The following is a 23,715-nucleotide window of genomic DNA, read 5'->3' as shown; positions in this document are numbered from 1 at the left end:
ATGAAGATGTACAAGGTTGATGTATCGGTTTATGAAATATCATGCTGACAAGAAGTAGATGATTTTATGCACAATATTTGAAGCAAAAGTATTTATACCATCGCCCAACAGTAATAAAAATATTCAGTCGGGTACATCATTATGGTGCAAGATCCCTTCATAATAATATTAATTTCATGAAGAAATATACGAAGCCATGTAAAATACATTACTGATTACTTGGAGAAAGACTGTCTGGCTGAGGCCGCAAGAACAAACTTGTTACATGTAATTAGAATAAAACATTGTTGATTTAATAAATTGTTGTCATTAAATACGTAATGAGGAAGTGATAGGTTAAAGTGAAACTGCATTTTATAAATTAATTAATAAGAGCGTAAAACTAGCACGCAATTGTGTAGAAGCAAGGGTTTAATGAGGTCCAGGTAGTAATTATAAGACTTTATTCATCAACCAAACCAATTGGACGTTTTTGGTTACGTCTGTTTTTTGGTGTGTAAAAAATGGTAGGACGACAAGGAACAACAGTGGAGCTGGAAGATGAGGAGCGGACAATTGCGTTCAACCTGGGCCAAAACCCAAGTCTTAAACTCATCGCTCCTCATGTGCCCCAAAGCCAACATCACCCACAGTTATTTTTCTGCCAATTGACTGACCGTCATAGCCAAAAGCCAAAACCAACTTCTTAGCACAAGATTTAGACATATCCTTCAAGTGGTTGCTTGTGATCAAAGGCTCACTTGCACCATCCAACAAACAGCGTCTTGCCGTCCAAATATCTCTCATCATTCTTTTTGCTGTGTCCATAAAAGTGTTGTGACAAATGTCAAACACAACAAAGTTGATGGGATCAAATTAATCCAAACGAAGAAGCTCCGAATACCTTGCGTCATTTCGAAGCATTGGTGCGATGGGTAACTGCATTACGAACAGTGCAATCATTATTACGGGGACCACCAGCAAAATCACGCCTGTATGGCTGACCAGAAATCGATTCAAAGCTATGATCACACTTACTTCATGTATTAACCGAGTTGTATAAGGTCATACCAGCAAGCTTCCATGTAACTGGAAGATCGCACGCCACCATGGTCAACACAGCTTTTACAGTCTGGATTTTCAGACAGGATGCCAACAAAAGCAATTCATCCACCAAAAGACGAAGATAAGAGGGCCAGCCTCTGCTCGGCTATTCAGTATGTTCTATTCAAAAAGAAAAGGTGTTAAACTTGAGAAAGTATTGATTGCAAATTTTGTATTTACCTTTCTTATAATCTTGGAGAGCCTCTCCCAGTCAACAAGGTTATAATCACAAGTGAAGCTTTGCTGGTAATTGTCTAGTAACTGTGTCCAATAATTTCTCAACTCAAGGGCATTCATTGTCGGAATATTATAAGACATTTTACTTATAGCCTCTTCGCGTTCTTGCATGAACGAAGAAACTTTTACCTTGCCGGAGACCGACTTCTTTTCAAGAAAATCGTCAATAACGTCCATTTAGTTATGTGACAATTACGATAACTGCGGAAAAGAAGGAGGCGCGAATTAAAAAAATTCGCCACCTGTGCCGCGGAAGATTCTGCTACGGCTGCAGTGATATTTCAAAGCAGCCGCACTATATCCATCCACTACTCGCTAAAAAGCAAGAAAAAATGACTATGACAATAAGCATGAGTCGAATTTCGCATGTAAAGTAATATAAGCTTACACGTTGGTTCATTTTTTCCAGAATGTCGTTCCAAATGAAAACATTGAAATTTCTTGTTTTCCTTCGTCTAGACAACAAGAGGGAAGATTAGTGAGACGCGTAAGATCAAAAGTAATTTATTTTACCTTTTCGTACTTCCAAGTACTTCCATGTACTTCCATGTACTTCCATGTGTACTTGTTCATATCTTTTGAACAAGAACTTTCAGAAAGCATAGCCGCTCGATTTAAGGGAGACCAAAAATTTCGAAAATCTCACCCTTAAATCCTCTTCCCCTAAAGGTAAGGGGAGAGTAGGTGGCAAAGCCAATACCCCCAGAATTTTTCTTAAATTCCGGGGTATTCATATACCTCCAGCATTTCTTGACCGTCTCAGGTGTTACCTTCAACTATGCATCCGCCAAGAGAAACGCGTCTTGCACCCGGTACATGTTGTAAACATCCAAGTTGTCTAACTGTTTGTCGGCCAAAAAAACCATAACTTAAACACGAATAAGTATTTTTAATAAGAAGATGAAAGAGAAAGAAAGAGACAAAGCGCGTGAACCAGTTCAATTTATAAATAGATAAACAAGAACTGGTTTATGTCAGGATGATTTAATTGATTATTTAATCACTTCTAATGTTTCAGCCTTTACCTTTAATAGAAATGTCTGCAAATAGCCTCACACAGCTGTTGATTTAAATATGTATATGTTTACTTAGATTTACATATATTCCAAAGACTCAAGACGTCTGCGGAGGCAGTAACAAGAACGACCCAACGATACAGGGTAGCCGTTTTCTTTGCAGTAACCCAACACATACTTATCGAGAGTTTTGTTACATGTAAACTTAATTTGGGGAAAGGGCAAAAGTAACTGAAAATTATAAAGTTTTATCTACGAAATTGCTGTTGAGATCATCGTTAAAACCATGGTCTTCATCGTTCTCGCTTTCGAGCTCAAAAGGTGAAGGGCTGATGAAAATCTTCGCTTGAAAACTAAGAGGAGTTTTGATTGGATAACGGCATTAAAACAAAACTGATGAAAAAACATAAACTAAATAAGGAATTAACCCAAACGGCGGTTTTAAGGGCTGTGGAGTAGTAGATGTTTTGATAATGCTATGTTTTACAGGCAGCAGATAATTGGTAAGATTTACATATTGAATTAAATGGCGACGATGATGCCTAATTCCATTTTTCTTCTCTTTTTAGGATCACTCCTTATTCTTTTTTCTTGAAGCGTGTCTTCTTTTCTTACCTAGTTTAAAATTGTGGAAGAAGCACTTATCAACATATAATAGCTAATAGTACTTAGGAAAATTGAGTGACTTTCAAGGCCAAATTCCAGAAATTGTCTCTCCCTCAGTGTTTTCATCAAATTTCTCTTTGTTCGGTATCAGAGTAAATAAAAGTAGCATTTTACTGATTCCACTATGGCACGTCACTATAAGTGACTTATAACAGCATGCATGTTGTCTGTAACTTTCTGTAAAATTATTGAAATTTTGGACCATTACTATGTCAAGACTTTTAAATCATGATGTAGATTCAAAAAGCAGCCATCATGATAAGCTGACTATGTGATAGAAAATCATGTCATTACACTTCCATACTCACTTTTTGTCATTCCGATTGTAATATCTTGATCAAAGACATACAAGTATACATTCAGGTACTTTTTGCAGATATCTTGGGAATTGGGATAATTATATTATATGACTTTGTATAAAAGCTATTATTATTCTGCCTGATTATTTTTTACAGCAGTCCACAAAAAGAAAACTCTGTTTGACAGACCTTTCAAATGAAAATATTCATTTGTCTGGATTTAAAGAAGACATTTTTTTAAAGTAAGCCCAAAAATACCGCGTCCCATTCTTTTTTTTTCCCCACATGGTGGACTTTAAAAAAGTTACATGGTTTTAATTAGCACAAACTTGAATGCATGTAGATCAATACAAATATGGAGTAGCATGTTCATTTTTAAACTATAAAGAGTAATCCTAAATCAAATGTTGGGGAAAAGGTTTTGTCGTCATTTCGTCAGATGTAAGGAATATAAAACCATTCCAGATTCTCCCAGGCGGGAGCAGTTGTTACATCAACTTTTACGTAATTGGGGATTATGACTCCATATTACTGACGGACAAGGGGGATTACAAGCATAAGAAATGAGGGAGTGAAACAGTGCAAGAACTGTTGGCTTTTTTATTACAATAATTTTATACAATAAACTTTACATGGTATTATTTGGGGACGATCGTTATTTATTGATCGTTGGTGATGACCACCTTGATGGTACCTTCTCTGGCCTCCTTAACATGTTGGAAAGCCTTTAAGGCATCCTTGAATTCATATCTGTGTGTGATCAAGCTCTTCAAGTCAACCTTACCAGAGGACAACATTTCAATAGCAGTAGGATAGGTCTATTTTTTCAATTGTGTGGATTAGCATTTGATGATGGTAAATAAGGCAGAAAAATCACTTACGTTGCAGTATCTCATAACACCCTTAACATCGACTTCTCTGGCAGAGACATCGGCAACAGAGATAGATTGAACAGAAGCACCCATACCAACCAAAACGATGCTACCGCTGTTCTTGACAAGCTACAATTTCAAATACATAAGTTTTCATGGTTTACTCCCCATCTATTTTTTTTTTTTTTTTTTTTTTACTTACGAAGACAGACATTTGAACACAGACCTCAGCACCAGTACAGTCAAAGACAACGTTAGCAGCTTCAACACCTTCTTCAGCAAGGATTTCTTCAGCCATTTGACGAGCGAAATCGTTACTTTGTTGACCTTCGGCACGCTTCTTTGTTAAAAGAATGGTCTTATCAGCAGAGTAAGACTTAGCAAAGTTCAACTTTGATTCAGCAATATCTGTAATAAAAAGGTAGGGATACGTTAATAAAAAAGCCCATACCAAACACCTAAATGTAATAAAACTTTACCTGCAATTGTAACGTGAGAAGCACCAGCAGCCTTAGCAGCGGCAGCGGTTAATAAACCAATGGCACCAGCACCGAAAATGAAGACTCTATCACCCAACTTGACATTACCTCTTCTGGCAGCATGAATACCAACGGACAAGGGTTCGATTAAAGCACCTTCCTCCAAGGAGATACCTTGAGGCAACTTGTAACAGAAGTCAGCAGCGTGCTTATAGTAGTTACAGAGGGTACCGTCATAAGGAGGAGTAGCAGCGAACTTCATATCGGGACACAAGTTATATCTACCGGTCTTACACATCTCACAGTTTCTGCAAGGCACACCAGGTTCCAAAGCAACGGGATCTCCTACCTTGAGATGAGTGACACCTTCACCAACGGAGGCGACAAGACCAGCAGATTCGTGACCGAGGACCATAGGACCTTTACAGATAAAATGACCAATGCTACCGTGTGTCCAATAATGGACATCAGAACCACAAATACCTGTAGCCTTGATGTTGACAACGACTTCTCCAGGGCCGGGAACGGGGATAGCTCTATCCTCCTACAAGTAGAATTGTTTAACGATGGTTTTCATAACGCGTTATGTTTGATTACAATACTTACGAATGAAATTTCATTGATCTTTTGAAGAACGAAGGATGTGTTGGTGTTAGACATGATAGAAAAAGATGTATCTGTAAGGGGTGACGATAATGAGAAGAAGAAGAAGAGAAAAACTGGAGAAAGGGTCCAAGAAATAAAGTGATATTTATAGTGTCTCCGGGGAATTTTTTTTTTGTTTTGGGTTTTGGGGACATACCATTTTGTTCATATTACACCAGATTATTAGGTTTTTTTTTACTCCATTTAGGAATTTTTTTTCTTTTGCATGTTAACCTATTTTATTTTGCTTTTTAATTAATACTTGCATGAACTCTGTATAGATGTGTATAGCTTACTTTCCCTCTATTTTGTATTCTCTTTCGATGTGCGTTGATTGTAATGACACTGTAACCTACAAAGATGCTTAGGTAGAACCGGACAATTTATCTTAATAAGGGAAGGGCCATGACAGATGAGACATTGGGTGGCTTGGTGCCACTGCAGGGTCGGAGATTGAAAAAGTAGCCCAAAGCGATTTTAGCGGGGAGAGTGAGAGGGGGGGGGTATGTGTGGTGTGTGTAATAATAATAGTGTGGGGGGGAGGGGTCAAAGGAAAAAAAAAAAAAAAAGGCAGAGGCTCTTATTTCTTTAACACCTAATTAATTAATAAAAAGGTTATAATGTCTGATTCACCTCAACAAAATAACAATGTAGGAGATGATTTCCCTCCTCCACCTCCTCCCCCTAGTAATCTCAACACAGTGGCTCCTTCGTCGTCATCTGTAGGTGGAGGTAGAAGAGATAGATCACCTGGACGTGATAGATCATTATCTCCTCGTCGTTCACCATCTACAGGTGGTGGAGCACCCACTTCTGGTGGAAGATATTATGATGAAAGACGTTCTTACCGTGACGATGATCGTTATAACAGTGGTGGTGGTGGAGCCAGTTCTGGTGGTGGAAGAGACCGATATGACTCTTATCCTCGTCGCGAATATTATCACCGAGAAGACCGTTATGATAACAGAGACCGTTACGATAACAGAGATCGTTATGACAGATATGAACACAGAGACCGTTACGAACACAGAGGTGATCGTTATAATGATCGTTATGATGATAGAAGAGGCGGTGGAGGTCGCGGTAACAGTGGTGGATTCCCTCCCAAATCAAGACAAAGAAGACCTGTCGATAGAGGAAGTGAACAAGAAAGAAAGACCACGACAACAATTTATGCTGGTAATCTTCCTTACGACTTTATTGAACGTGATGTAAAGTATACGAAACAGATCTTTTTTTTCGTGTTTTGGTTTCTTATTATTATTATTATATAGGTCGCTACCATGTTTGAACGTTATGGTCGCTTAAAGTCTATTACCGTACCAATGGACGCTGTGACTAATAAGAACAAGGGGTAAACATAGATGTGCCCATTTTTTTTTTTTTTTTTGTTTATTGTTTATTAACACAAACATTCTTTATAGCTTTGCTTTTGTCGAATTCGAAGATCGTCGTGACGCTGAAGATGCGTTTGAAAAGTTTGATGGATTCAGTGTTGAAGGTCGTCGTTTAAGACTTGATTGGTTAGTAAAGAGAGTGTAGATTTATGGAATAGAGTACTGATAAAATGAATAGGGATATTGGACTCTCAAAGAAGGATGAACATCGCCCTGCCCCTAGACGTTCAACAAGTGGAGGACCTCCTCAACCCATGGACGACCCTCGTGAACGCCAAATGAACGATCCTTGTAAGTTTTATTCAAGTATATTACTCTTTGCCTTGACTGACATACTTTTATTAATAGATGCCGCTCCTCCCCCACCCCCACCTCCTATGGATGCCCGTGGATACAGACGCGATTCACCCGAACCTTACCGTAGATAAATTCCAATCGCTGAAATGTTCACAAAAAAAAAAAAAATTTTTTTTTTAATAACCTGATTTTACGCGTCGATTTAAAAATTTGATTGATGAAAAAATTGGAAATTTACATTAAAAAAAATTACAGTGGAAAAAGACACTAAAACCTAAAAACTTAATACATTGGAAAAAGCATGTCAGAGGAAAACTTACTCAACCGCACAACCATTGGCAGAGTAGAGTAGAGTAGAGTAGAACAGAGGAGAAAGAAAAAAAAAAGATCTATGGTGTTTAGGTTTTTTTTTTAAGGGGAAAAAATAGGGCCAAAAAAAAAAAAATGTGTGATATTCATTAGTTTTTATTTTATTTTGGATGAGAGATTCAACGGTAAGTTTTAATCATCCATTTTTTATACACATATTTTTTATTTTACTTGCTTTTTTGATAAATATTTTTTAATACTTAATCAATACGCTTCGACTTTCTTTCACGTAATTGGGGTGATTTCACATTCTTCACTTGTCTTGTTTCGCTTGCAGAGTCATGTTTCTTATTGTCCACTACAGTAGAGCTTAAATGCTTGCTGCTATAAATAGATAAACCAACAGCACAGACCAAAAAACCTGTCAATACACCGATCATAGCCCAAGGAGAGTAACCAGATAATTTCTTGATACTCTTACCCACAAAACCAACGGTCTTACCACTGTATTTAACTGTTTAGCTATCCAATCATATGGACTTCCTTTTTTCTTTACCACTTACAATAAACTAAAGGGAGAAATAATGCTGGATTTAGGCTTCACATCACGCCATTCTTCCAAGGCCACAAATGAAACAATATCATTTTCGCTTTTCTTTTTCTCTACTTCACGTACTTTATATAATTACAATCGATTAGAACAGACTTATCCAACATATAGTATATATCCTTACCTTCATGGTCCTTGATATGCACAATGGTAGGCAAACGAGAAATAAAGAATCGTGCAGCCAACCCAGGGTTAGTTTGGACATTGACAGTACCGGTTTTGGTATGACTGTAAGAGCTCATACTTAAAAGACGATCAGCAGCATAGAATTTGGGTTCGAGACGTTTACAGTATCCACACCAATCCGCATAACTATAACATAGTCAGAAAATATACAACACATTATTAAGAAGAGCCTTACAAGTCAATTAACCATTCATCTTTTTCTGTGACAAGGTCGTCAAAGTTCGTGTCTGTTAATTCAATAACTTTTGCTTGAATGCAAGTAAAGACCGCAAACAAAGCCGTCAAGAACAATATAAGATACTTCATTTCGAGAAAGAAAAAGGAAGAAAAGAACGAGTAAAAAAAAAAAAAAAAGTAAAACGTGACGTTTGACAAGTATATTTCACGATATTTTGGTGGTGAAACCCTTTTCATACTTTCAACTCTTTTACCAATGAATTCAAAAGCAGACTTGAAGATTGCGAGAGAAGCCATCGGTGCAAAAAAATTTAACGATGCAGTAAAAGCTTGTAAACGTGTTTTGTTATGGGAAGGAGAAAATTACAACGCGTAAGAACGACATTATGCTTTTCCGTATTTGACACTCATTTATAATTTTGCCGCAGTTGGGTGTTTTTAGGCGTTGCTTATACCGGCATGGAAGACGATGAAGAAGCAGAGAATTCATATAAACGTGCCATTGAAATTAATCCTGACAACATGTTGGGCTGGCATGGTCTTGTTAGCTTTTATGAAAAAAGAAACAAAAAGATGGAGCTCGCAAAGACAATTCAAGAATTATTACCACGCATCGTGCAAAGGTAAAAACAGTAGAATGCCTCTCTAAATGCATACACGACTGACATGGACATAGTGGCGATGGAGCAAAACTTGCGGATTATTTAAAGAAGCTACTAGTAGTGTACAAAGAAACCGATCCCGAGAAACACTTTGAGACCTTAAAATATTTCTTACCCGGAAGTCAATATTACGAATTAATCAAAGACCAACCCGATTTACCTCCTCAAATCGATATCTGGAAACTCATCATTGAAAAATTGGATAAAGAACAGGCACAAAAGATTGACAGCGAAGTAGCCTCTAGACGATTTAGAGTAAGTGCAGGTACACCAGCTCAAGTCAGAGATCAGGTGGAAGCAGAAGTCTTTGGTGTGTCAAAATTAGGCATCATGTACGAAACCGTATTGGATTTAGTACCAGAAGAGGATACAGAGCAAAAACAATATTGGAGTCTTAAGCTGCTGAAATTCTATGCCAAAAGATTGATGGGTACAAGAGACAAAGCAGAAGTAAGTTTTTAGAATGAAATCATGCACGATTATCTAATCTTGATTTGAAATACCCAGTTGTATAAAAAAGTCATGGATCTTGCAAAGGATTTAATCTCTGTCAACGATCCTTTTCCCCTTCAACTCTTAATCGAGTCTGCCAACGTGGATTCACCCGATAAATACGACTGGACTCTCTTTCAGGAACTCATCAACAGATTCCCCGATACAGGTTTAGCGAAGTTAGGAAGGGGTTATCAATTGAGTAAAGAGGGGGATTTGGATCAAGCCTTTGATTTGTTTGGTGAAGGTTTAGAGGAATGCCCCAACAGTCTATTCGGTTATCAGTGTTTGTGCTGGATTTATTACGAGTCGAAAGAATACGAAACTGGCTTAGAATATGCCACCAAAGGTAAAGATTTGGTAGGAAAAGTGAAGGTTGAAACAGGTGTTAGCATGAGCAAGTAAGTTTACCAAGACTACAACAACAACAACAAAAAAGGGGGAAGCATACCAACCGATTTTACGTCCATAATAGTGTTTTACTTTCATTTGAAATTTGTATGGCACATTGTTACCGTTTAATCGACAAGAAATATCACATGGATGCAATTGCATTATACAAGACTATTCTTCAACATTATCCCGATCAAACGAGCGCGTTAGAAGGAATGGGATTAATTTTAATTCAAGAAAAGCGATTTGATGAAGCCCTTGAATACTTTAAAAAAGTGCAATCCTTGGATCCCAAAAATCATCAGTCGGTGGCAGAAATCGGGTGGATTTATTGTGAGCAAAAAAATTACGAATCTGCTATTGAATGTATTCAAAAAGCTTTGGAGATCGCAGGAAAGGATGTAGCGGATTATTACTATCGCCTTGGTCGTGTCTATTGGTTCATGGAAGGTATTTTTTTCTTAGAAATCAATCCGATGAAAAGTGAGGACGATAAAACTCATACATGTATAGATTCATCAAGTGCATTCAAGTATTTTATGCAATCAGTAAAGTTAGATCCTTATTTCGCAAGCGGATTTACTTTCCTGGGTCATTATTATCGCGAGGTTAAAAAGGATCAAAGTCGTGCAAAGAAATGTTATCAAAAGGCATACGTGCTTAATCCTCTAGATACGGATGCAGCTCTTTGTTTATCAGATTACTTTATTGCTGATAATGAATTGGATGAAGCCGAAGCTATTTTCCGCCAAGTGTCTGAGTCAAGTCCTAAAGTCGGATGGGCCTGGAGACGTATGGGTTATGTCAATATGGTAACAAGAAGCAAAGAAAAAAGAAAGTATTCCATAGACTTTATATGTAACTAATTCTCTCTTTAAAAAAAAATAGAAAATTTGTTCCTACAATGAAGCCATCATTTGCTTTCAAAAAGCTTTACGTACAGACACTAGTGATGTGCGTTGTTGGGAAGGACTTGCCGAAGCCTATTCCCGGGCAGGTAGATTTGTAGCTGCATTAAAAGCATTTGGAAGAGCCACGAATCTTGACCCTACATCTGTACATGCCAGTAACGAACAAGCCTACGTACAACAAAAAGTTGGATTATTAGACGATGCCATTACAGGCTTCCAAAATACTTTAGAATTAGCCAAAGAACAAGATAAAGAAAACTATATCCCTGCTTTGGCAGGACTTGCTGAAACCTATATGGAACATGCCAAGGAAGATTTCCAGCAAGGCTTCTTTGGACGGGCTTCCGATCGTTGTAACTCGGCTATTGCCGCCTCTCTTTTAGGCTTACAACAAGATTCTTCGATCATTGCGCTTTGGAAAATTGTGGGTGATGCCTGTGCTTTCTACCGACAAATTCCCAAATATCTCAATAACTGTCACTATGCTGCTTTACAATCCGTGATGCGTATTGGCCCTGGAAAAGCACATGAAGCATTGAAGTTTTCACCGGATATCACCAGTCATTGGGTCCAAGAATTCTTGGCATTGGATCAGGAAGAATTGGCTAGCGGTGAGTTTAGTCTACCCCATAAAACAGCATTGGATGTGATCTTATCATGTGGAGCCAATGCTTATAAAAAGGCACTTGTATTATGTGGAAATCATCAAGCGATTGCACCCGCATTCTGGCATGACCTCGCCATTCTCTACTATCACCTCAGTTTAAATACGAATGACGAGGCTATGACGGCTATCCGGTGCGTGAAAGTGGCATTGAAATTAGAGCCTACGCAATATATGTATTGGAATACATTAGGTGTGATTGCCATGACCACAGCTGATTTACCAAAGATATCACAATATGCATTCATCAAGGCTATGGAGTTCAATAATCGAAGTGCGATTCCTTGGACCAATTACGGATTCTTGTGTTTATCGCTTAAGGATTATGAATTGGCCAATCAGGCGTTTGAAATGGCTCATTCGTTGGATCCTGAATGGATCTCAGCATGGGTGGGTCAGGCCTATGTGGCTTCACTATGGGGGACAGATGCTGCAGCGATCTTTGAACATGCCTTCGAGTCTAGCAATGGTTCTGCAGTAAGTTTACGTTTGTACGAAAAAAAAGAAAACAAAAGAAAGAGAGAGACTCATTTTTTGATGATATAGATGGATGCTAGTTATGGTTACGCAGACACAGTATTTACTGGATTGTCTTCAAAGGATACACCTACATCCGCCGTGATCACACCTGTGTTTGCACTCGAAAAACTAACTGAACAAAAACTAAACGATGCACTTGCGCTAAACCTCTTAGGTTTGCTCTTAGAAAGATTGGGACAATACGGTAGAGCAGCGGAAGCCTTTGCAACAGCAATTTTAGCGGTCGAAGGACAAATGGAAGAAGGTCGTATCAGTGAAGAAGAAGGAAATAAGAGACTTTCCAAGATCCACAGTAATTTGGGTCGTACACTTTGTGCCAATGGAGATTTTGAAGGAGCGATTGCCAGTTATCATGCCACTGATGCACAAACAGTGTATGCACAGTTGAATGCAGGTATTGCATATTATTTTGAGGATAAATTGCCCGAGTCTTTGGCATTGTTTGAATTGGCCTTGGAAGTAACACATGATGATATTGAGTTACGTCAAGATGTGATTGTGTTGCTGAGTAAAGTGTTGTGGGCCTTGGGTGGAGAAGAACAAAGAGCTGTCGCAAAGGATCAATTATTTTCCAGGTAAAAAAAAAAAAAAAAGTTAGAAGGAAAATATTTCACCTTCTAAATTTTTTAGTATAGTATCACAGATAATCCAAATTACCTGCCAGCTATTTTCTCATTGTGTGCCATGGGTATGCTTCAGGATGATGAAACACTTACTGCTGCCGCATTACAAGAATTAGCTAAGGTGTCCGTTCACATTGCTTGTATGTTTATCTAAGAATATATATATATAATTCTACAGTACTGACTACTTTTAACAGATGATTCAGACAAAGAACAATCGATTTCGTATTTGTTCTCCAAGTATTACGAAATTCAGGTAAAAAAAAAAAAAATAGATTAAAACCAGCATGTGACAACACAAAAAAGGGAGTCTAGAAAATACTAAACGAGTGTTACATGACGTAGGGTAATGAAGTGCAAGCAACTCGTGCATTAGTTAAAAGTGTACATCAAACACCTTGGTTGGCAGGTGCTTGGAGCCGTTTAAGCACTCGACTTGTATCGTCAAATGATAAGACTGCTAAAATCATGACATCAAGCACACTTGTAATTGCTTCTAATAAATCACGTACAGCAGAAGCTCAATCCGAGGCATATGAGAATGCAGCGTTGGCAGAGAAGGACAACATACCCGCTTCCAAGAAATTAGCTCAGAGATCTATCATCTCAGCTCCTTGGCGATTAAGCGCATGGATGGCTTTAACTCCCCTAAAATAAAAATTCTATTTATAACAAATACAATGTTGTCATTTTTGTGTTACCTCCAAACCTAATTAGGAATTCTGGCTAAATGACGTTTTTTTTTTTAATTTTTTCTATATAAGAGTGAGGTTTTTCTGTACATATATATTTTTTTTCTTCTTCATTCTATATTCCTATTAAAAAATGGCTCTTACTTGTTCCGATATCTTTAAATTCTTCTTTGGTAAATTTCCATCATGATTGTGTTTACCTTTGCACATTTACTTATTAATTTAATTATAGCTGTTGTCCTTCCTCCTCTTGGTGTCTTCTTTGAAAGAGGCTGTGGATGTGATTTCTTCATCAATATTGCCTTGACCTGTCTTGGTTATATTCCCGGAATCAGTAAGTCGTCAATGGAGATTTTTGACATGATGATCGAATTCTAATTTTTCTCTTCATCAATAGTTCATGCTTTCTATATTATTCTGAAATATTAATCCATCCATTCAACACTCCAAAAAAAAAAAAATATCCTTGTAATATAAATATACTCTCTTAATATTATGTATCATTCGCTATACATTCATGTAAACACACTTTTCTACCATTCAATAAAATCAGCTTGTTTATTCAAGACAATCAGGATGTTCCTTAATATTCATATTATACATGGGCTGGAATTAACCATATCCTCCACAAGTATCGCCAATGATATCAAAAGTAGCTTTTGCACCTTTATCGGAAATAATTAAAAGGTCTTTATATATCTTGGGATGGGCCACTTCTATCATTCATTGGGAATAACAAGATCGCTCCAACAGAATAAAAAAAGCCTTAAATAGCTTCATCGATTGTTTTGTTGGTGGTAAGCAAGCCATGATTCTATAATATAAGACATTGCTTTTTGTTTGCTTGGTTAGTGAAGTATAGTGTATGTAATTAGTGTAGCATCGTTACCTTTTTGTTAAAAGCTTCCCGCCCTCTTCTTTATTAAAGAAAACGCCCCCCAATAACTTCATAAACAATGTGGGCATCGAAAAAAGGCACATGCATCATGTGAAATTAGCAAAAGTTTACGTCCAAAAGTAAAGGTTGGTCTCCCATATCTTGAGTGACCATCTTTAAAAGAGTCAAGTATCTATGAAAAAACTTTTCTTTCTTTCTTCTTCTTTACGTGTGAACAGCACAAATAACATCGGGACGTCCTTCACGTATAGCTGCATGCAGCTTTATTGACCACAGACAATAGATCTTGTGTGATCGACCAATATTCAAACGCATTGACCCTATTACAAAAAAATAGATGAGTCATCCTGCTTTTTTTTTTCTTGCGTAATAACTACAAGTCATTTATATATATTTGGCTTCGTATAATATCTTCTGTCTATGTCTCTTAGTTTTAAGAAAAAACAACGTCAACGTTATATACCCTTTACTCAGCCAAGTAAGCCTTTTTTATGTTTTTATCACAGTTTACTCAGAATGAATGGCCAAACCCATACGAGTGGATGGTTACTGAATTTTAGTGATTGGGAAAATGATTTTTGTCTCCAACAAGATTTACCCAAATAGAACGGCCTGTCGTCCAGGGACGACCAGTTACCCGTTCGTTGGGTTATCCTTAGTTTTATCAACTAATTTTAGTTTAGGTGTAATTTATACTACTTTCCTATTAACGTTCAGTTCATAATCATAACTTGCCCTTTTAAGAACTATTACCAGTGTCTTAACAGTAACTAACATCATTTGATTGGCTAGGCATTCATGCACAACTTTTTTTTTTCTTCTATTTTTTTTAAGCAGACCCTTTCAAAATTACAAGAAATCAAATACATTTTAGAGAACCAAACACTGCATCTGGATCCTCACTTGATAGTTCTTTACTACCATCCTTTAATTCATTGGGATGGAGGAGGGTGGTTATCCATCCCAGTTAATAATGCACATACAAGTATCGTCTAAGCTAATCTATTACACTTTTAAATACTTAATTTTAAATGAAAACTGTTGCTTGTATTTTATCTTTAACCACCTGGTTTAAATAATCAATAAAAAAAAAAAGTTAATTAAAATAAATATATATCTACATTCATAACTAGTTTCTTTTTTTTTTGTAGAAAAAGAAATAAAGAGTTATTCACCGTTTTTATTTCATATTTTGCACAAAAAAGGACGCTGACCCATCCAAAAAAAAAATTATGGAAAATAGTAGCAGTTGTAGTAGACTTTCTTCAATTTTACCAATAACAACTAGAGATATCAAGTGGACAAAGTGGCGATGTTTAGGCGCAGGATGGAGTAGCCCTGATTTAGGTTCACTGCCATCTTCTACCACTGTATTCAATAGAGATAATTATTTTCTGCATAGAACAGACGAGGAGAGTACAGGGTCTGTGACCACAGTGGTGGGTGATGAGGAAGAGGCAAAAAAGAAGACTCTGATTGCCTTGTGTAAGGCCCTAATGTTGTACGGCGCACCATGCCATCGTATTGTAAGAAAGAGTATATACTTTTTGTTTCTCTCTCTAACGCTAATTGTCTTTTATATAGGAGGAATCGTTAGAGCATGTATCTCGATTTATATCAGTAAACGCAACTTTTATCTTTATACCTGGCATCATGATGATGACATTTTTAAACACGACACTAAATGAAAAAAAGGACAACATACAACACTATGATGGTCATTCCGAAACTATCTTGATACGATGCCCACAAGGGTTTGACATGGGAAAATTAGCGCAAGTCAATGATATTATTGGAGGCATGTGTTGCACAATTGAAGGAAAAACCAAAATATCCGTACCTGAAAGCCTTACTTTATTGGATCAACTATTTTCTTCTAAACCTACTTGGAATCCCTGGGTGACATTGCTATCCCATACCATGAGTAGCTTACTCACAACACCCGTCATGTTTAACGGGTCCTTGGCAGACACAGCATTGAGCGGTGGACTAGGTCTCTTAATAGGCTTGCTGATCTTGTTATCCGAACGATATTCAGCTTATTGCAATGTATTTGAAATATCTACTACGATTCTTGTTTCGTTCATTACAAAGGCGCTGGACAAATGGGTTTGTTTCACTGGTGTTGTCTTGTCAGCAACATGTATTCTAATACCTGGCTATACTTTAACCATGTCGATTGTAATACAATTATTTTATATTTGTTTAAAAACTGGGCTTAACACTTTTTAAATAGATGGAGTTATCTGCTCGTCATGTTATCACGGGCACGATTCGATTTGTTTACTCTATGATTTATGCATTATTCATTGGGTATGGATTAGAAATCGGTACCAGTTTATATGAAGCGGTTGATAGCAATTCGACGACGTCTAATTTTGGCGTATGTGCAGGGTCCGTGCCACCATGGTTATACACGGCCCTATTCCCGTTTATGGCGATCAGTATCGCGATTAATTTGGGAGCGACGATGCATCAATGGCCATCGATGGTGTGTTGTTCCGCTATTGGATTTGGCGTGTCGGTGATTGCGAGTAAAGTGATTTCGAATTTTCAAATTGTGGGTACAATTAGTGCATTCGCGGTAGGAATTTTTGGTAATTTGTATTATAAGGTGACGGGAGATCTAGCATTAGTGCCATTGTCGTGTGGGATTGTGTCGTTGGTGCCTGGTAGTGTGGGGATACAAGGGGCATATTTCTTGATCCGCCAAGACGATCAAGGGTTTTCGTTTGCAACGCAGATGGTGGTAGCGTCATTGGGTATATCTGTGGGATTATTTGCGGCTACACTCGCTGTATCATCCAATGAAAGAAAATCTGCCTATTTATCTTATTAAAAAAAAAAAAGCATAATTTATTTACAAAGAAAAGTGTGTGTATGCAATTCTCTAATTCTTTTCCAAAATCTATTCTTTACCAGCCATTCTCTTCTTCTTTCTTTGATGTGTCTTTTCACCAAATTGTTTATCGTGCAGTTGCTATTGGATAAAAAGGATTAGTTTGGACGATAGTTAAGACGAAAAAATAACACTTTACCATGCTAGCTAAACGCTTGGCTGCAGTAACCTCATTCAACTCTTCCAAAATTTCGTTTTCATTGACCTCGTACTTTTCCATTTTCTTGTCTATCATATAATTTATAAGTATGATATTGATAACAAAAAGAAAAAACTTACTAGTGCGTTCTTCAATGTTTTGAATTAATTGGATATCTTTTTCAGCCACGATTGAAATGGCTTTACCACCTCTACCAGCACGAGCAGTACGACCTACACGATGAATGTAATCGGTAGGATCACGAGGGATGTCATAATTCAGCACACATTCAACGGAAGGAATATCCAGACCACTACATAAAAAAAAAAAAAAAAAAAAAAATTCGTTAGACGAAACGAATTTCCCTCTGTCTATATTGATTGAATTACCGAGAACCAACATCAGTAGAAATCAAAATTTTGATGACTTCAGCTCTAAACTTTCCAAGTGAATCCAAACGTTGTTGTTGTGTCATTTCTGAATGAAGCGCAGTACAACGAATACCCAATTCCTTCAACATGACGGTCATTAACTCTGCTGTTGAACATCTTCCACAAAAGATGATGACGGATTTATCTTGCAAGTCTTCAGAGCGTAAGAGATGGGCCAAATAGACCATTCTGACTTGTGATGGGACAAAGACGTAAAACTGATCGAGGGTGTTGACTGTGGAGGTGGACATATCACACATGTGAACAAAGGGTTGCTTTTTAGGATCGTCTTCGGCGTCACGTAAGGCCAGGATGGATTCGGTCATGGTGGCGGTGAATAAAAGAGTCTGGCGATCCTTGGGTAATAAAGGTAAAATAACCTCGAGTTCGGGAACAAATGTAGGTGATAACATACGATCCGCTTCATCCATTACTAAAAACTTGCAGCGTCTTAAATCTACAGCGCCTGAACTACTACGGATATGATCACGAAGACGACCAGGTGTAGCAATAATAACATGAGGTCTCTTTTGGAGTTCTAAAGCCTGTGCCATCATATCTAATAACTGTAAGTAAAAAATATATATATATACATATATATATATAAAAGTGTAAAAATATCGAGATCTTACCCATGCCACCAACAACCACACTTTCTTTAATACCCATTCCTTTGCCCAGCACTCTGAACTGTTCAGCGATTTGGAAAGCTAATTCACGGGTGGGAGTCAAGACAAGAGCAAAGACACCATAAGGGTCTTCGGATAACTTTTGAATGATGGGTAAGGCAAACGCAGCAGTCTTACCGGAACCAGTCTTTGCACCACCGATAACGTCTTTACCGGCAAGAATGGGGGGTATACAAGCACGTTGAATCTCACTGGGTTCTTTGATCGACATGTTTTTTAAAGTATCGCTTAACCATTCTTCAACACCAATGTCTACAAAACTAGTACCCTCGGGAGCAATCACTTGCTTCTTTTTCTCTACGGGATTCTTTTTGGCGGCGGCTACTCTACTTAATGTTCTACTTTCTGCCATTGCTGTAATAAAGAGAGAGATAGAAAAATATGCCAAAAAAAAAAAAAAAAAAAAAAAAAAAGGGTCCAAAATTGTGAACTGGTGGAGAAAATAGTCACAATCAAAGTCACAAGCATCAAGTTTGAAAGAGAAGCATGATTGATTCGTCTGAATTTAAAGTGCTTAATCCAAAAAGGGTAACTTTTTTTGATTGCCAATAAAAATAATAATACCATTTAAACTTGGCGTAAAACTTTGCGCGAGAAAGATAGCAGTAAAGTTAAGCGAGAGAAAAAAAATTGATGCGCATAGATTACCTACTTGTAAATCTAATCAAAAGAGAGAGAGAGATATGTTTATCTGGTTGGGCGGGGGCAGGAGTAAAGAATAGCCGTGTGGTACAGATCAGCTATTGAACAATAAAAATTAAAGAAAGGTCTTAAATGATTTCCTTTCTTTTCAATTATATTAAAGATGGATACACAGATTATTGTTATTGGAGCTGGTGTGGTTGGATTGACCACAGCATTGGTGTTGAAACAAAAAGGATATCAACATGTCACTGTCGTTGCTAAATATGTACCTGGTGATATGTGTGTCGAGTATACTTCTCCTTATGCAGGTACATTTTTTTTTATTTTTTCGTCTGTCCCGACATGAAGGTTCATTAGGCTAATGTGGTTTTGTAGGTGCTCATTGGAGAACTATGGCAAAGAATGACGACAAATTTCTCTCATGTAAGTACATATAAAGTAAAGTGTGTGTTTGGAAGAAAAAAAAGTACATAGGAAAAAAACTGACATATTTTTCTTTAGCTTTGGATGCTGTGAGTTATGAAAAATTTATGAATATGGTGGGAAATACCAAGGAAAAGAATCGAGATGATATCAATCAGACAGAAATGGGTATTATGGCCGTACCTAGCTGGGATTACTATGATGATGAAACTGTACCTGAATATGCCAATCCATGGATCAAGGACGTAGTTTACAATGTAAGCGTTTGTCGTGTGAGTTTAAGTAGTAATTTAACCATAGTTTGTATATAGTTTAGAATGTTGACGGAGAAGGATGGCTTGCCAGCAGGTGCTAAGCTTGGTCACACTTACACCACTGGTACTACTGCCCTTAATATTTATTGGACTTGATTTGCGTTTACTAAAATAACTTAAAATTTAGTGCTTATTAATTCACCCGTCTATTTGAAGTGGCTTCAGAACCAATTCACACAGCTTGGTGGCACCATTGTAAAGAGATCTCTCTCGCATATCGATGATCTTTTTGATGGGGTAAAGAGTTCTCACGCGGCTGTGATCAACTGTACTGGGTTGGGTGCCAGATTCTTGGGTGGTGTTCAAGATGAAGCTGTGACACCTACTCGAGGACAGACTGTGGTAGTGGATGCACCTCATATTAAGGCAACGATTACGCATGTGCGTCCTGAAGGCATGACATACATTATTCCGCGATCTGATGGCACCGTCATTTTAGGTGGCACAGCTAATAAAGGAGATTTGTAAGGTTTTCTGTAGAATTCGATGAATATATTAAAAGAGTGTCATGCGTTACTAACTAAAAAGAAAGTAATCCTTATGTAGATGATGTTATTGCAAAGTACATCATCAGACGTACAAAGTCATTATGCCCTCAACTGGATGAAGAGCCAAAGATTGTTAGACATGCTGTTGGTTTACGTCCCTCTAGAATTGGTGGACCTCGTTTTGAAAACGAAGTAAGACGTAAGTATATATAGTAATAAACCCTATATAAAGACGTAAAAGCTGATCAAGAATATAAACCAAAACAAAACAAAAGGATCCAAGGACGGTAAGAAGGCACTTCATGTTACGCATGCTTATGGCCATGGTGGCTATGGATACCAATCCAGTTGGGGATCTGCCGAACATACAGTTCAACTTATGGAAAAGGGACTTCCAACTGGAAAATCTCGTCTTTAAAAATAAGCTTGTGGTTCCATTTTTTTTTCCGCATTACTGTGCTTCCAGTCTCAATTTACCGAATGTCTGAAAAATCCGCCCACTTTTTTGAAGTTGAATTTCCCAGTAATAAAAATTAGTTTGCCCAAAATTTTGAATTAATTTGCCAAAGTTTTTCAAAATAATTTGCCCAGCTTTTACAAATAATTTGGCCAAACTTGTGTTTCATCACTTGCGTTTGAGGTGTTCAAGGGTGTTCCAACAAGTGGTAATATTTGCAATATTTTTTTATTATTATTTAGTAAGTCTGATATATGAGTTTTCGTTTTATTTTTAAAACCAAAACGGCGTATTGCTTATACACACATCTTTTTTAAATGACATAGATGGCCAAACAAGGTAGTGCTTATTTTCTTCTATTGGTGAAGGTATTGTTGTTATGGGACTGATGATATTATTGGTGTTGATCAGAACTCTCATATGATCCCTTTCTGCAGCAAGTGGCATGCTGTTGGAACTAGTAGTAGAAAATAAAACAGTATTCCCGTCAACAGTTGACTCAATATTGGAACATATTCTTGCCCAAGCAAAAACATCATTGTTCAACATGTTCGCAGCTGGTAACGGCTTTGCTACAAACATGAACTCCAGCTGAACGACATAGTACTTCTTACCAGTTCCACCGAAATTACTAATGGGTAAGCGTGCGAGGAACATGCTGGGATTTTTTTTTTACTGTGGATGCACAAAACTGCTTGCACCCTCTTCCCGTCATTGTGATTCTTTGAACAACTCGGATTTCCTCGCATTGAACTTGTAGTTCAATTTGTTCAAGGAAGTTGGCACCAAGGTGCCTGGATTCAGCAATACGCCAATGCTCCGAGTTAGCTTTGCCTATAATGATTCCAGTAAGCGATGTTTTGGAGCAAGCTGGTGTTTTTCTGGACAAAAAAGATTGCTCTGCCAAAATACGAATGATTTGGTATGCATTCTCCGCTGGTTTGGAGAATGACCCTATCTTCTGCTTAACTATACCAATCATGCGTTCCAAAGGTCGACAACTGAACGAGCGCATAGGACCAAGCTCCTCAATCACATATGGTATATGTGATAGATAATGCTGGCTAATTGTTACTGCGTTTGGTGTCATATTGTCTGCGTTTCCGACAAAATCCATCCATATCTGCAGCTTACTGAATACCGTCAAATATTAAAAAAATTGGGTTTAGAGCAAACATAAGCCATCCAAGAGAATAGCAATAGCAATACCAATGAAATTCCAAAATAGACGTGGGTTTTTTTTTTCTTTCTTCTACTTTAAATAAAATACCAACTAGAAATTTCCATCAATATGTCTAGACAACCTGCATGGGTAAATACCGTGCTTGAAAAAATAGAGAAGTTGGAAGGAACTATCATCGCAGAGCAAAATTCAGCTATAAAAAGTTTTAATGAAAGATTGGATCGATTAGAAACCATTTTGGGTAAAATAGCTACTACAAGTCCCCAAAACGTTTTTCCAAATAGCGGTCAAGATCAAATGCAAGTCGATTATGAAGAGACTGACTTGATCAAAAAGCCAGAAACTGTTCATGTTACCGATATCATTAACGGAAATGTCTAGAACTCCGTATTTTTTCCAAATAAATAAACGTATTTTTTAGAATCACGCGATGGTCTACATGTCGATTTTCATACCATATCATCTAAACTTCATGGGATGATCGATTTCTTTTTTCCCTAACCTATGCTTCACTGTCATTACAAGCTACTACTGGAACGCAGATAGACAATTACCAAGCTCTGACTTGCTTGGGAGGTTTTTGCAAGTGTTTCTATTTTAAGTAAAGGCTCAAACATTATGGATGATAAAATAGACAAATGAAATCATCCTGACATAAGCTTGTTTATCTATAAATAAAGCTGGTTCACACACTTAATTCTTCTCCTTTTCTTTTTCTTTAACATACTTATTTTATCGTATGAAAGTAACCGATCACATAAAAAGGTTAGTTAGTAATGACTCTTGTTTCTTTGAAAAGAAGCTAAATTGAAAAAGATATATTGTGATATTGCGGCTGCGGCTAGTCTTTGCTATAGGAGGGCGACCTCCTTGGCAGGGTTCTTGAGTTTTTGGAACTCAAGAACCGTGAATGGCTGTGATTGCGCTGTAAATAACTGTGATCATACTGGCCTGCTGGGGAAAAAAAATCCCAAAACGTCACACGAGAATTGTTTATTCTTGAAGACATTTATTTCGGTAAACCAAGATGTGCATGACAAAATTGAAATGATCTCTAACGTATTTAATTATAGACGAATTAATTAATTCTATTTGCACTAACTTGCCAAGGTATCAAGAATCGTTAAGAAACCTCAAGAAAAATGGATATGAGATTATTGGCTACGCCAGAAAATCACCAACAGGTGAGGACGATACTAGTAGAACAAGACTTCTCAAATCCATGATATCAAATATAAAAGAGCGATCTTTTGCGACCAAAATTTTCGTTTCACCTTGCAGCTGGGCTTCTATGCCACTTGAAATGCGTGACTTACAGACCAATTCAGCTATAATGGACGATTTAGACGCTGATGGTAACACCCAAGATTTGCTCACGTACCTTAAATCTGCTAGTCATGATATTTGCTTGGTTGCCCTTGACTTTGCCGGTATTACAACAAGAAGCGAAGATATCATCAAGTTGGTTGAAACAAATCCATCTTTAAAAAGGATTGCAATTGAAATCTTTGCCCAAAGCAATGAGGTGTTTATTTTTGACACTGAAAAATTAGTTGATGATTATGATTTGTTACAAAAGTTCGAGGATAGAAATTATTGCATTCAAAGATCAAAATAATTTAACAATTGCTAGAATATAAATTATTTTATTTAAAGATCAAAATAAATTAACAATTGTCAGAATATAAATGATACCTTTCAGGATCATTACGGATTCGCTCCGTTGAGACTAGTGTTCGAACTTTTCGAGCTTGCACCGATCTTGCGCCAGTTTGAACGAAGCTTGAACCTAGTTTTTGTACTCGAGCTTGCGCCACTTTTTTTTGGGTTCGAGCGAGCTTCGATCTTCATTCCGAACACTATACCGTATCTCTATGCCCCCCAAAAAAAATCTCTATG

At 37.4% G+C, this 23,715-nt stretch overlaps 9 protein-coding genes across 9 annotated transcripts; 6 read left to right on the top strand and 3 right to left on the bottom strand.

Annotated features, from left to right (window-relative positions):
* Window positions 1-3,865: 3,865 nt before the first annotated feature.
* Window positions 3,866-5,358, bottom strand: EV154DRAFT_598793 (chaperonin 10-like protein). Its single transcript, XM_051607071.1, has 5 exons — window positions 5,259-5,358; window positions 4,653-5,196; window positions 4,376-4,581; window positions 4,183-4,302; window positions 3,866-4,119 (listed from the first exon to the last, which is right to left on the bottom strand). Exons 1-5 carry the CDS (start codon window positions 5,310-5,312, stop codon window positions 3,961-3,963), a joined length of 1,083 nt encoding a protein of 360 aa, XP_051462241.1. The 5' UTR covers window positions 5,313-5,358; the 3' UTR covers window positions 3,866-3,960.
* A 511-nt stretch (window positions 5,359-5,869) lies between these two features.
* EV154DRAFT_296479 (uncharacterized protein) lies at window positions 5,870-7,467 on the top strand. The gene is made up of 5 exons (XM_051594830.1): window positions 5,870-6,508; window positions 6,572-6,651; window positions 6,722-6,820; window positions 6,873-6,985; window positions 7,043-7,467. The coding sequence occupies exons 1-5, from the start codon at window positions 5,918-5,920 to the stop codon at window positions 7,120-7,122; spliced, it is 963 nt and encodes a 320-aa protein (XP_051462240.1). The 5' UTR covers window positions 5,870-5,917; the 3' UTR covers window positions 7,123-7,467.
* Window positions 7,468-8,029: 562 nt separating this feature from the next.
* EV154DRAFT_398048 (thioredoxin-like protein) lies at window positions 8,030-8,306 on the bottom strand (the record flags this gene model as incomplete). Its single annotated transcript, XM_051595222.1, has 2 exons — window positions 8,030-8,222; window positions 8,272-8,306. Coding segments are annotated over 2 exons (228 nt in total), but the record flags the coding sequence as incomplete, so codon positions are not given.
* A 35-nt stretch (window positions 8,307-8,341) lies between these two features.
* EV154DRAFT_296520 (uncharacterized protein) lies at window positions 8,342-13,266 on the top strand. The gene is made up of 11 exons (XM_051594831.1): window positions 8,342-8,645; window positions 8,702-8,896; window positions 8,950-9,385; window positions 9,443-9,828; window positions 9,903-10,270; window positions 10,334-10,632; window positions 10,709-11,872; window positions 11,942-12,510; window positions 12,571-12,698; window positions 12,756-12,814; window positions 12,904-13,266. Exons 1-11 carry the CDS (start codon window positions 8,530-8,532, stop codon window positions 13,213-13,215), a joined length of 4,032 nt encoding a protein of 1,343 aa, XP_051462238.1. The 5' UTR covers window positions 8,342-8,529; the 3' UTR covers window positions 13,216-13,266.
* Window positions 13,267-13,372: 106 nt separating this feature from the next.
* Window positions 13,373-13,821, top strand: EV154DRAFT_456990 (plasma membrane proteolipid 3). Its single transcript, XM_051597388.1, has 3 exons — window positions 13,373-13,423; window positions 13,483-13,584; window positions 13,648-13,821. The coding sequence occupies exons 1-3, from the start codon at window positions 13,384-13,386 to the stop codon at window positions 13,677-13,679; spliced, it is 174 nt and encodes a 57-aa protein (XP_051462237.1). The 5' UTR covers window positions 13,373-13,383; the 3' UTR covers window positions 13,680-13,821.
* A 1,787-nt stretch (window positions 13,822-15,608) lies between these two features.
* EV154DRAFT_435809 (uncharacterized protein) lies at window positions 15,609-16,992 on the top strand. The gene is made up of 3 exons (XM_051596802.1): window positions 15,609-15,674; window positions 15,733-16,329; window positions 16,385-16,992. The coding sequence occupies exons 1-3, from the start codon at window positions 15,645-15,647 to the stop codon at window positions 16,985-16,987; spliced, it is 1,230 nt and encodes a 409-aa protein (XP_051462236.1). The 5' UTR covers window positions 15,609-15,644; the 3' UTR covers window positions 16,988-16,992.
* EV154DRAFT_435806 (P-loop containing nucleoside triphosphate hydrolase protein) lies at window positions 16,975-18,675 on the bottom strand. The gene is made up of 5 exons (XM_051596801.1): window positions 18,250-18,675; window positions 17,576-18,176; window positions 17,327-17,499; window positions 17,187-17,275; window positions 16,975-17,128 (listed from the first exon to the last, which is right to left on the bottom strand). The coding sequence occupies exons 1-5, from the start codon at window positions 18,656-18,658 to the stop codon at window positions 17,057-17,059; spliced, it is 1,344 nt and encodes a 447-aa protein (XP_051462235.1). The 5' UTR covers window positions 18,659-18,675; the 3' UTR covers window positions 16,975-17,056.
* A 435-nt stretch (window positions 18,676-19,110) lies between these two features.
* On the top strand, window positions 19,111-20,718 carry EV154DRAFT_493875 (uncharacterized protein; the record flags this gene model as incomplete). Its single annotated transcript, XM_051599843.1, has 7 exons — window positions 19,111-19,259; window positions 19,327-19,374; window positions 19,453-19,631; window positions 19,686-19,752; window positions 19,816-20,152; window positions 20,221-20,375; window positions 20,452-20,718. Coding segments are annotated over 7 exons (1,078 nt in total), but the record flags the coding sequence as incomplete, so codon positions are not given.
* A 1,840-nt stretch (window positions 20,719-22,558) lies between these two features.
* EV154DRAFT_435802 (uncharacterized protein) lies at window positions 22,559-23,597 on the top strand. Its single transcript, XM_051596800.1, has 2 exons — window positions 22,559-22,833; window positions 22,890-23,597. The coding sequence occupies exon 2, from the start codon at window positions 23,039-23,041 to the stop codon at window positions 23,432-23,434; it is 396 nt and encodes a 131-aa protein (XP_051462233.1). The 5' UTR covers window positions 22,559-22,833; window positions 22,890-23,038; the 3' UTR covers window positions 23,435-23,597.
* The last annotated feature ends 118 nt before the right edge of the window (window positions 23,598-23,715 follow it).

The sequence above is a fragment of the Mucor mucedo genome (assembly GCF_025094135.1).
Source record: "Mucor mucedo strain NRRL 3635 chromosome Unknown EV154scaffold_8, whole genome shotgun sequence".
In the NCBI taxonomy this organism is placed as follows: Eukaryota; Fungi; Mucoromycota; class Mucoromycetes; order Mucorales; family Mucoraceae; genus Mucor; species Mucor mucedo.
Note: the sequence above shows the minus strand (reverse complement) of the source record. Positions and strands in the feature narration are given on the sequence as shown.

Bases quoted from the DNA above. Each gene is read 5' to 3' on its own strand.
- EV154DRAFT_598793 (XM_051607071.1), bottom strand. From the start codon at position 5,312: ATGTCTAACACCAACACATCCTTCGTTCTTCAAAAGATCAATGAAATT. The intron at 4,582-4,652 runs GTAAAGTTTTAT...TTTTTATTACAG, and splicing joins TTCTCACGTTACAATTGCAG to ATATTGCTGAATCAAAGTTG. The intron at 4,120-4,182 runs GTAAGTGATTTT...TTGAAAAAATAG, and splicing joins GTGTTATGAGATACTGCAAC to ACCTATCCTACTGCTATTGA.
- EV154DRAFT_296479 (XM_051594830.1), top strand. From the start codon at position 5,918: ATGTCTGATTCACCTCAACAAAATAACAATGTAGGAGATGATTTCCCT. The intron at 6,821-6,872 runs GTTAGTAAAGAG...TAAAATGAATAG, and splicing joins CGTCGTTTAAGACTTGATTG to GGATATTGGACTCTCAAAGA. The intron at 6,986-7,042 runs GTAAGTTTTATT...TTTTATTAATAG, and splicing joins ACGCCAAATGAACGATCCTT to ATGCCGCTCCTCCCCCACCC.
- EV154DRAFT_296520 (XM_051594831.1), top strand. From the start codon at position 8,530: ATGAATTCAAAAGCAGACTTGAAGATTGCGAGAGAAGCCATCGGTGCA. The intron at 10,633-10,708 runs GTAACAAGAAGC...AAAAAAAAATAG, and splicing joins GTATGGGTTATGTCAATATG to AAAATTTGTTCCTACAATGA. The intron at 12,699-12,755 runs GTATGTTTATCT...TACTTTTAACAG, and splicing joins GGTGTCCGTTCACATTGCTT to ATGATTCAGACAAAGAACAA.
- EV154DRAFT_435802 (XM_051596800.1), top strand. From the start codon at position 23,039: ATGATATCAAATATAAAAGAGCGATCTTTTGCGACCAAAATTTTCGTT.
- EV154DRAFT_435809 (XM_051596802.1), top strand. From the start codon at position 15,645: ATGTTGTACGGCGCACCATGCCATCGTATT. The intron at 15,675-15,732 runs GTAAGAAAGAGT...TCTTTTATATAG, and splicing joins GCGCACCATGCCATCGTATT to GAGGAATCGTTAGAGCATGT. The intron at 16,330-16,384 runs GTAATACAATTA...CTTTTTAAATAG, and splicing joins ATACTTTAACCATGTCGATT to ATGGAGTTATCTGCTCGTCA.
- EV154DRAFT_456990 (XM_051597388.1), top strand. From the start codon at position 13,384: ATGGCTCTTACTTGTTCCGATATCTTTAAATTCTTCTTTG. The intron at 13,424-13,482 runs GTAAATTTCCAT...ATTTAATTATAG, and splicing joins TATCTTTAAATTCTTCTTTG to CTGTTGTCCTTCCTCCTCTT. The intron at 13,585-13,647 runs GTAAGTCGTCAA...CTTCATCAATAG, and splicing joins TGGTTATATTCCCGGAATCA to TTCATGCTTTCTATATTATT.
- EV154DRAFT_435806 (XM_051596801.1), bottom strand. From the start codon at position 18,658: ATGGCAGAAAGTAGAACATTAAGTAGAGTAGCCGCCGCCAAAAAGAAT. The intron at 18,177-18,249 runs GTAAGATCTCGA...TACAGTTATTAG, and splicing joins TGTGGTTGTTGGTGGCATGG to ATATGATGGCACAGGCTTTA. The intron at 17,129-17,186 runs GTAAAGTGTTAT...TTTATCCAATAG, and splicing joins CCAAGCGTTTAGCTAGCATG to CAACTGCACGATAAACAATT.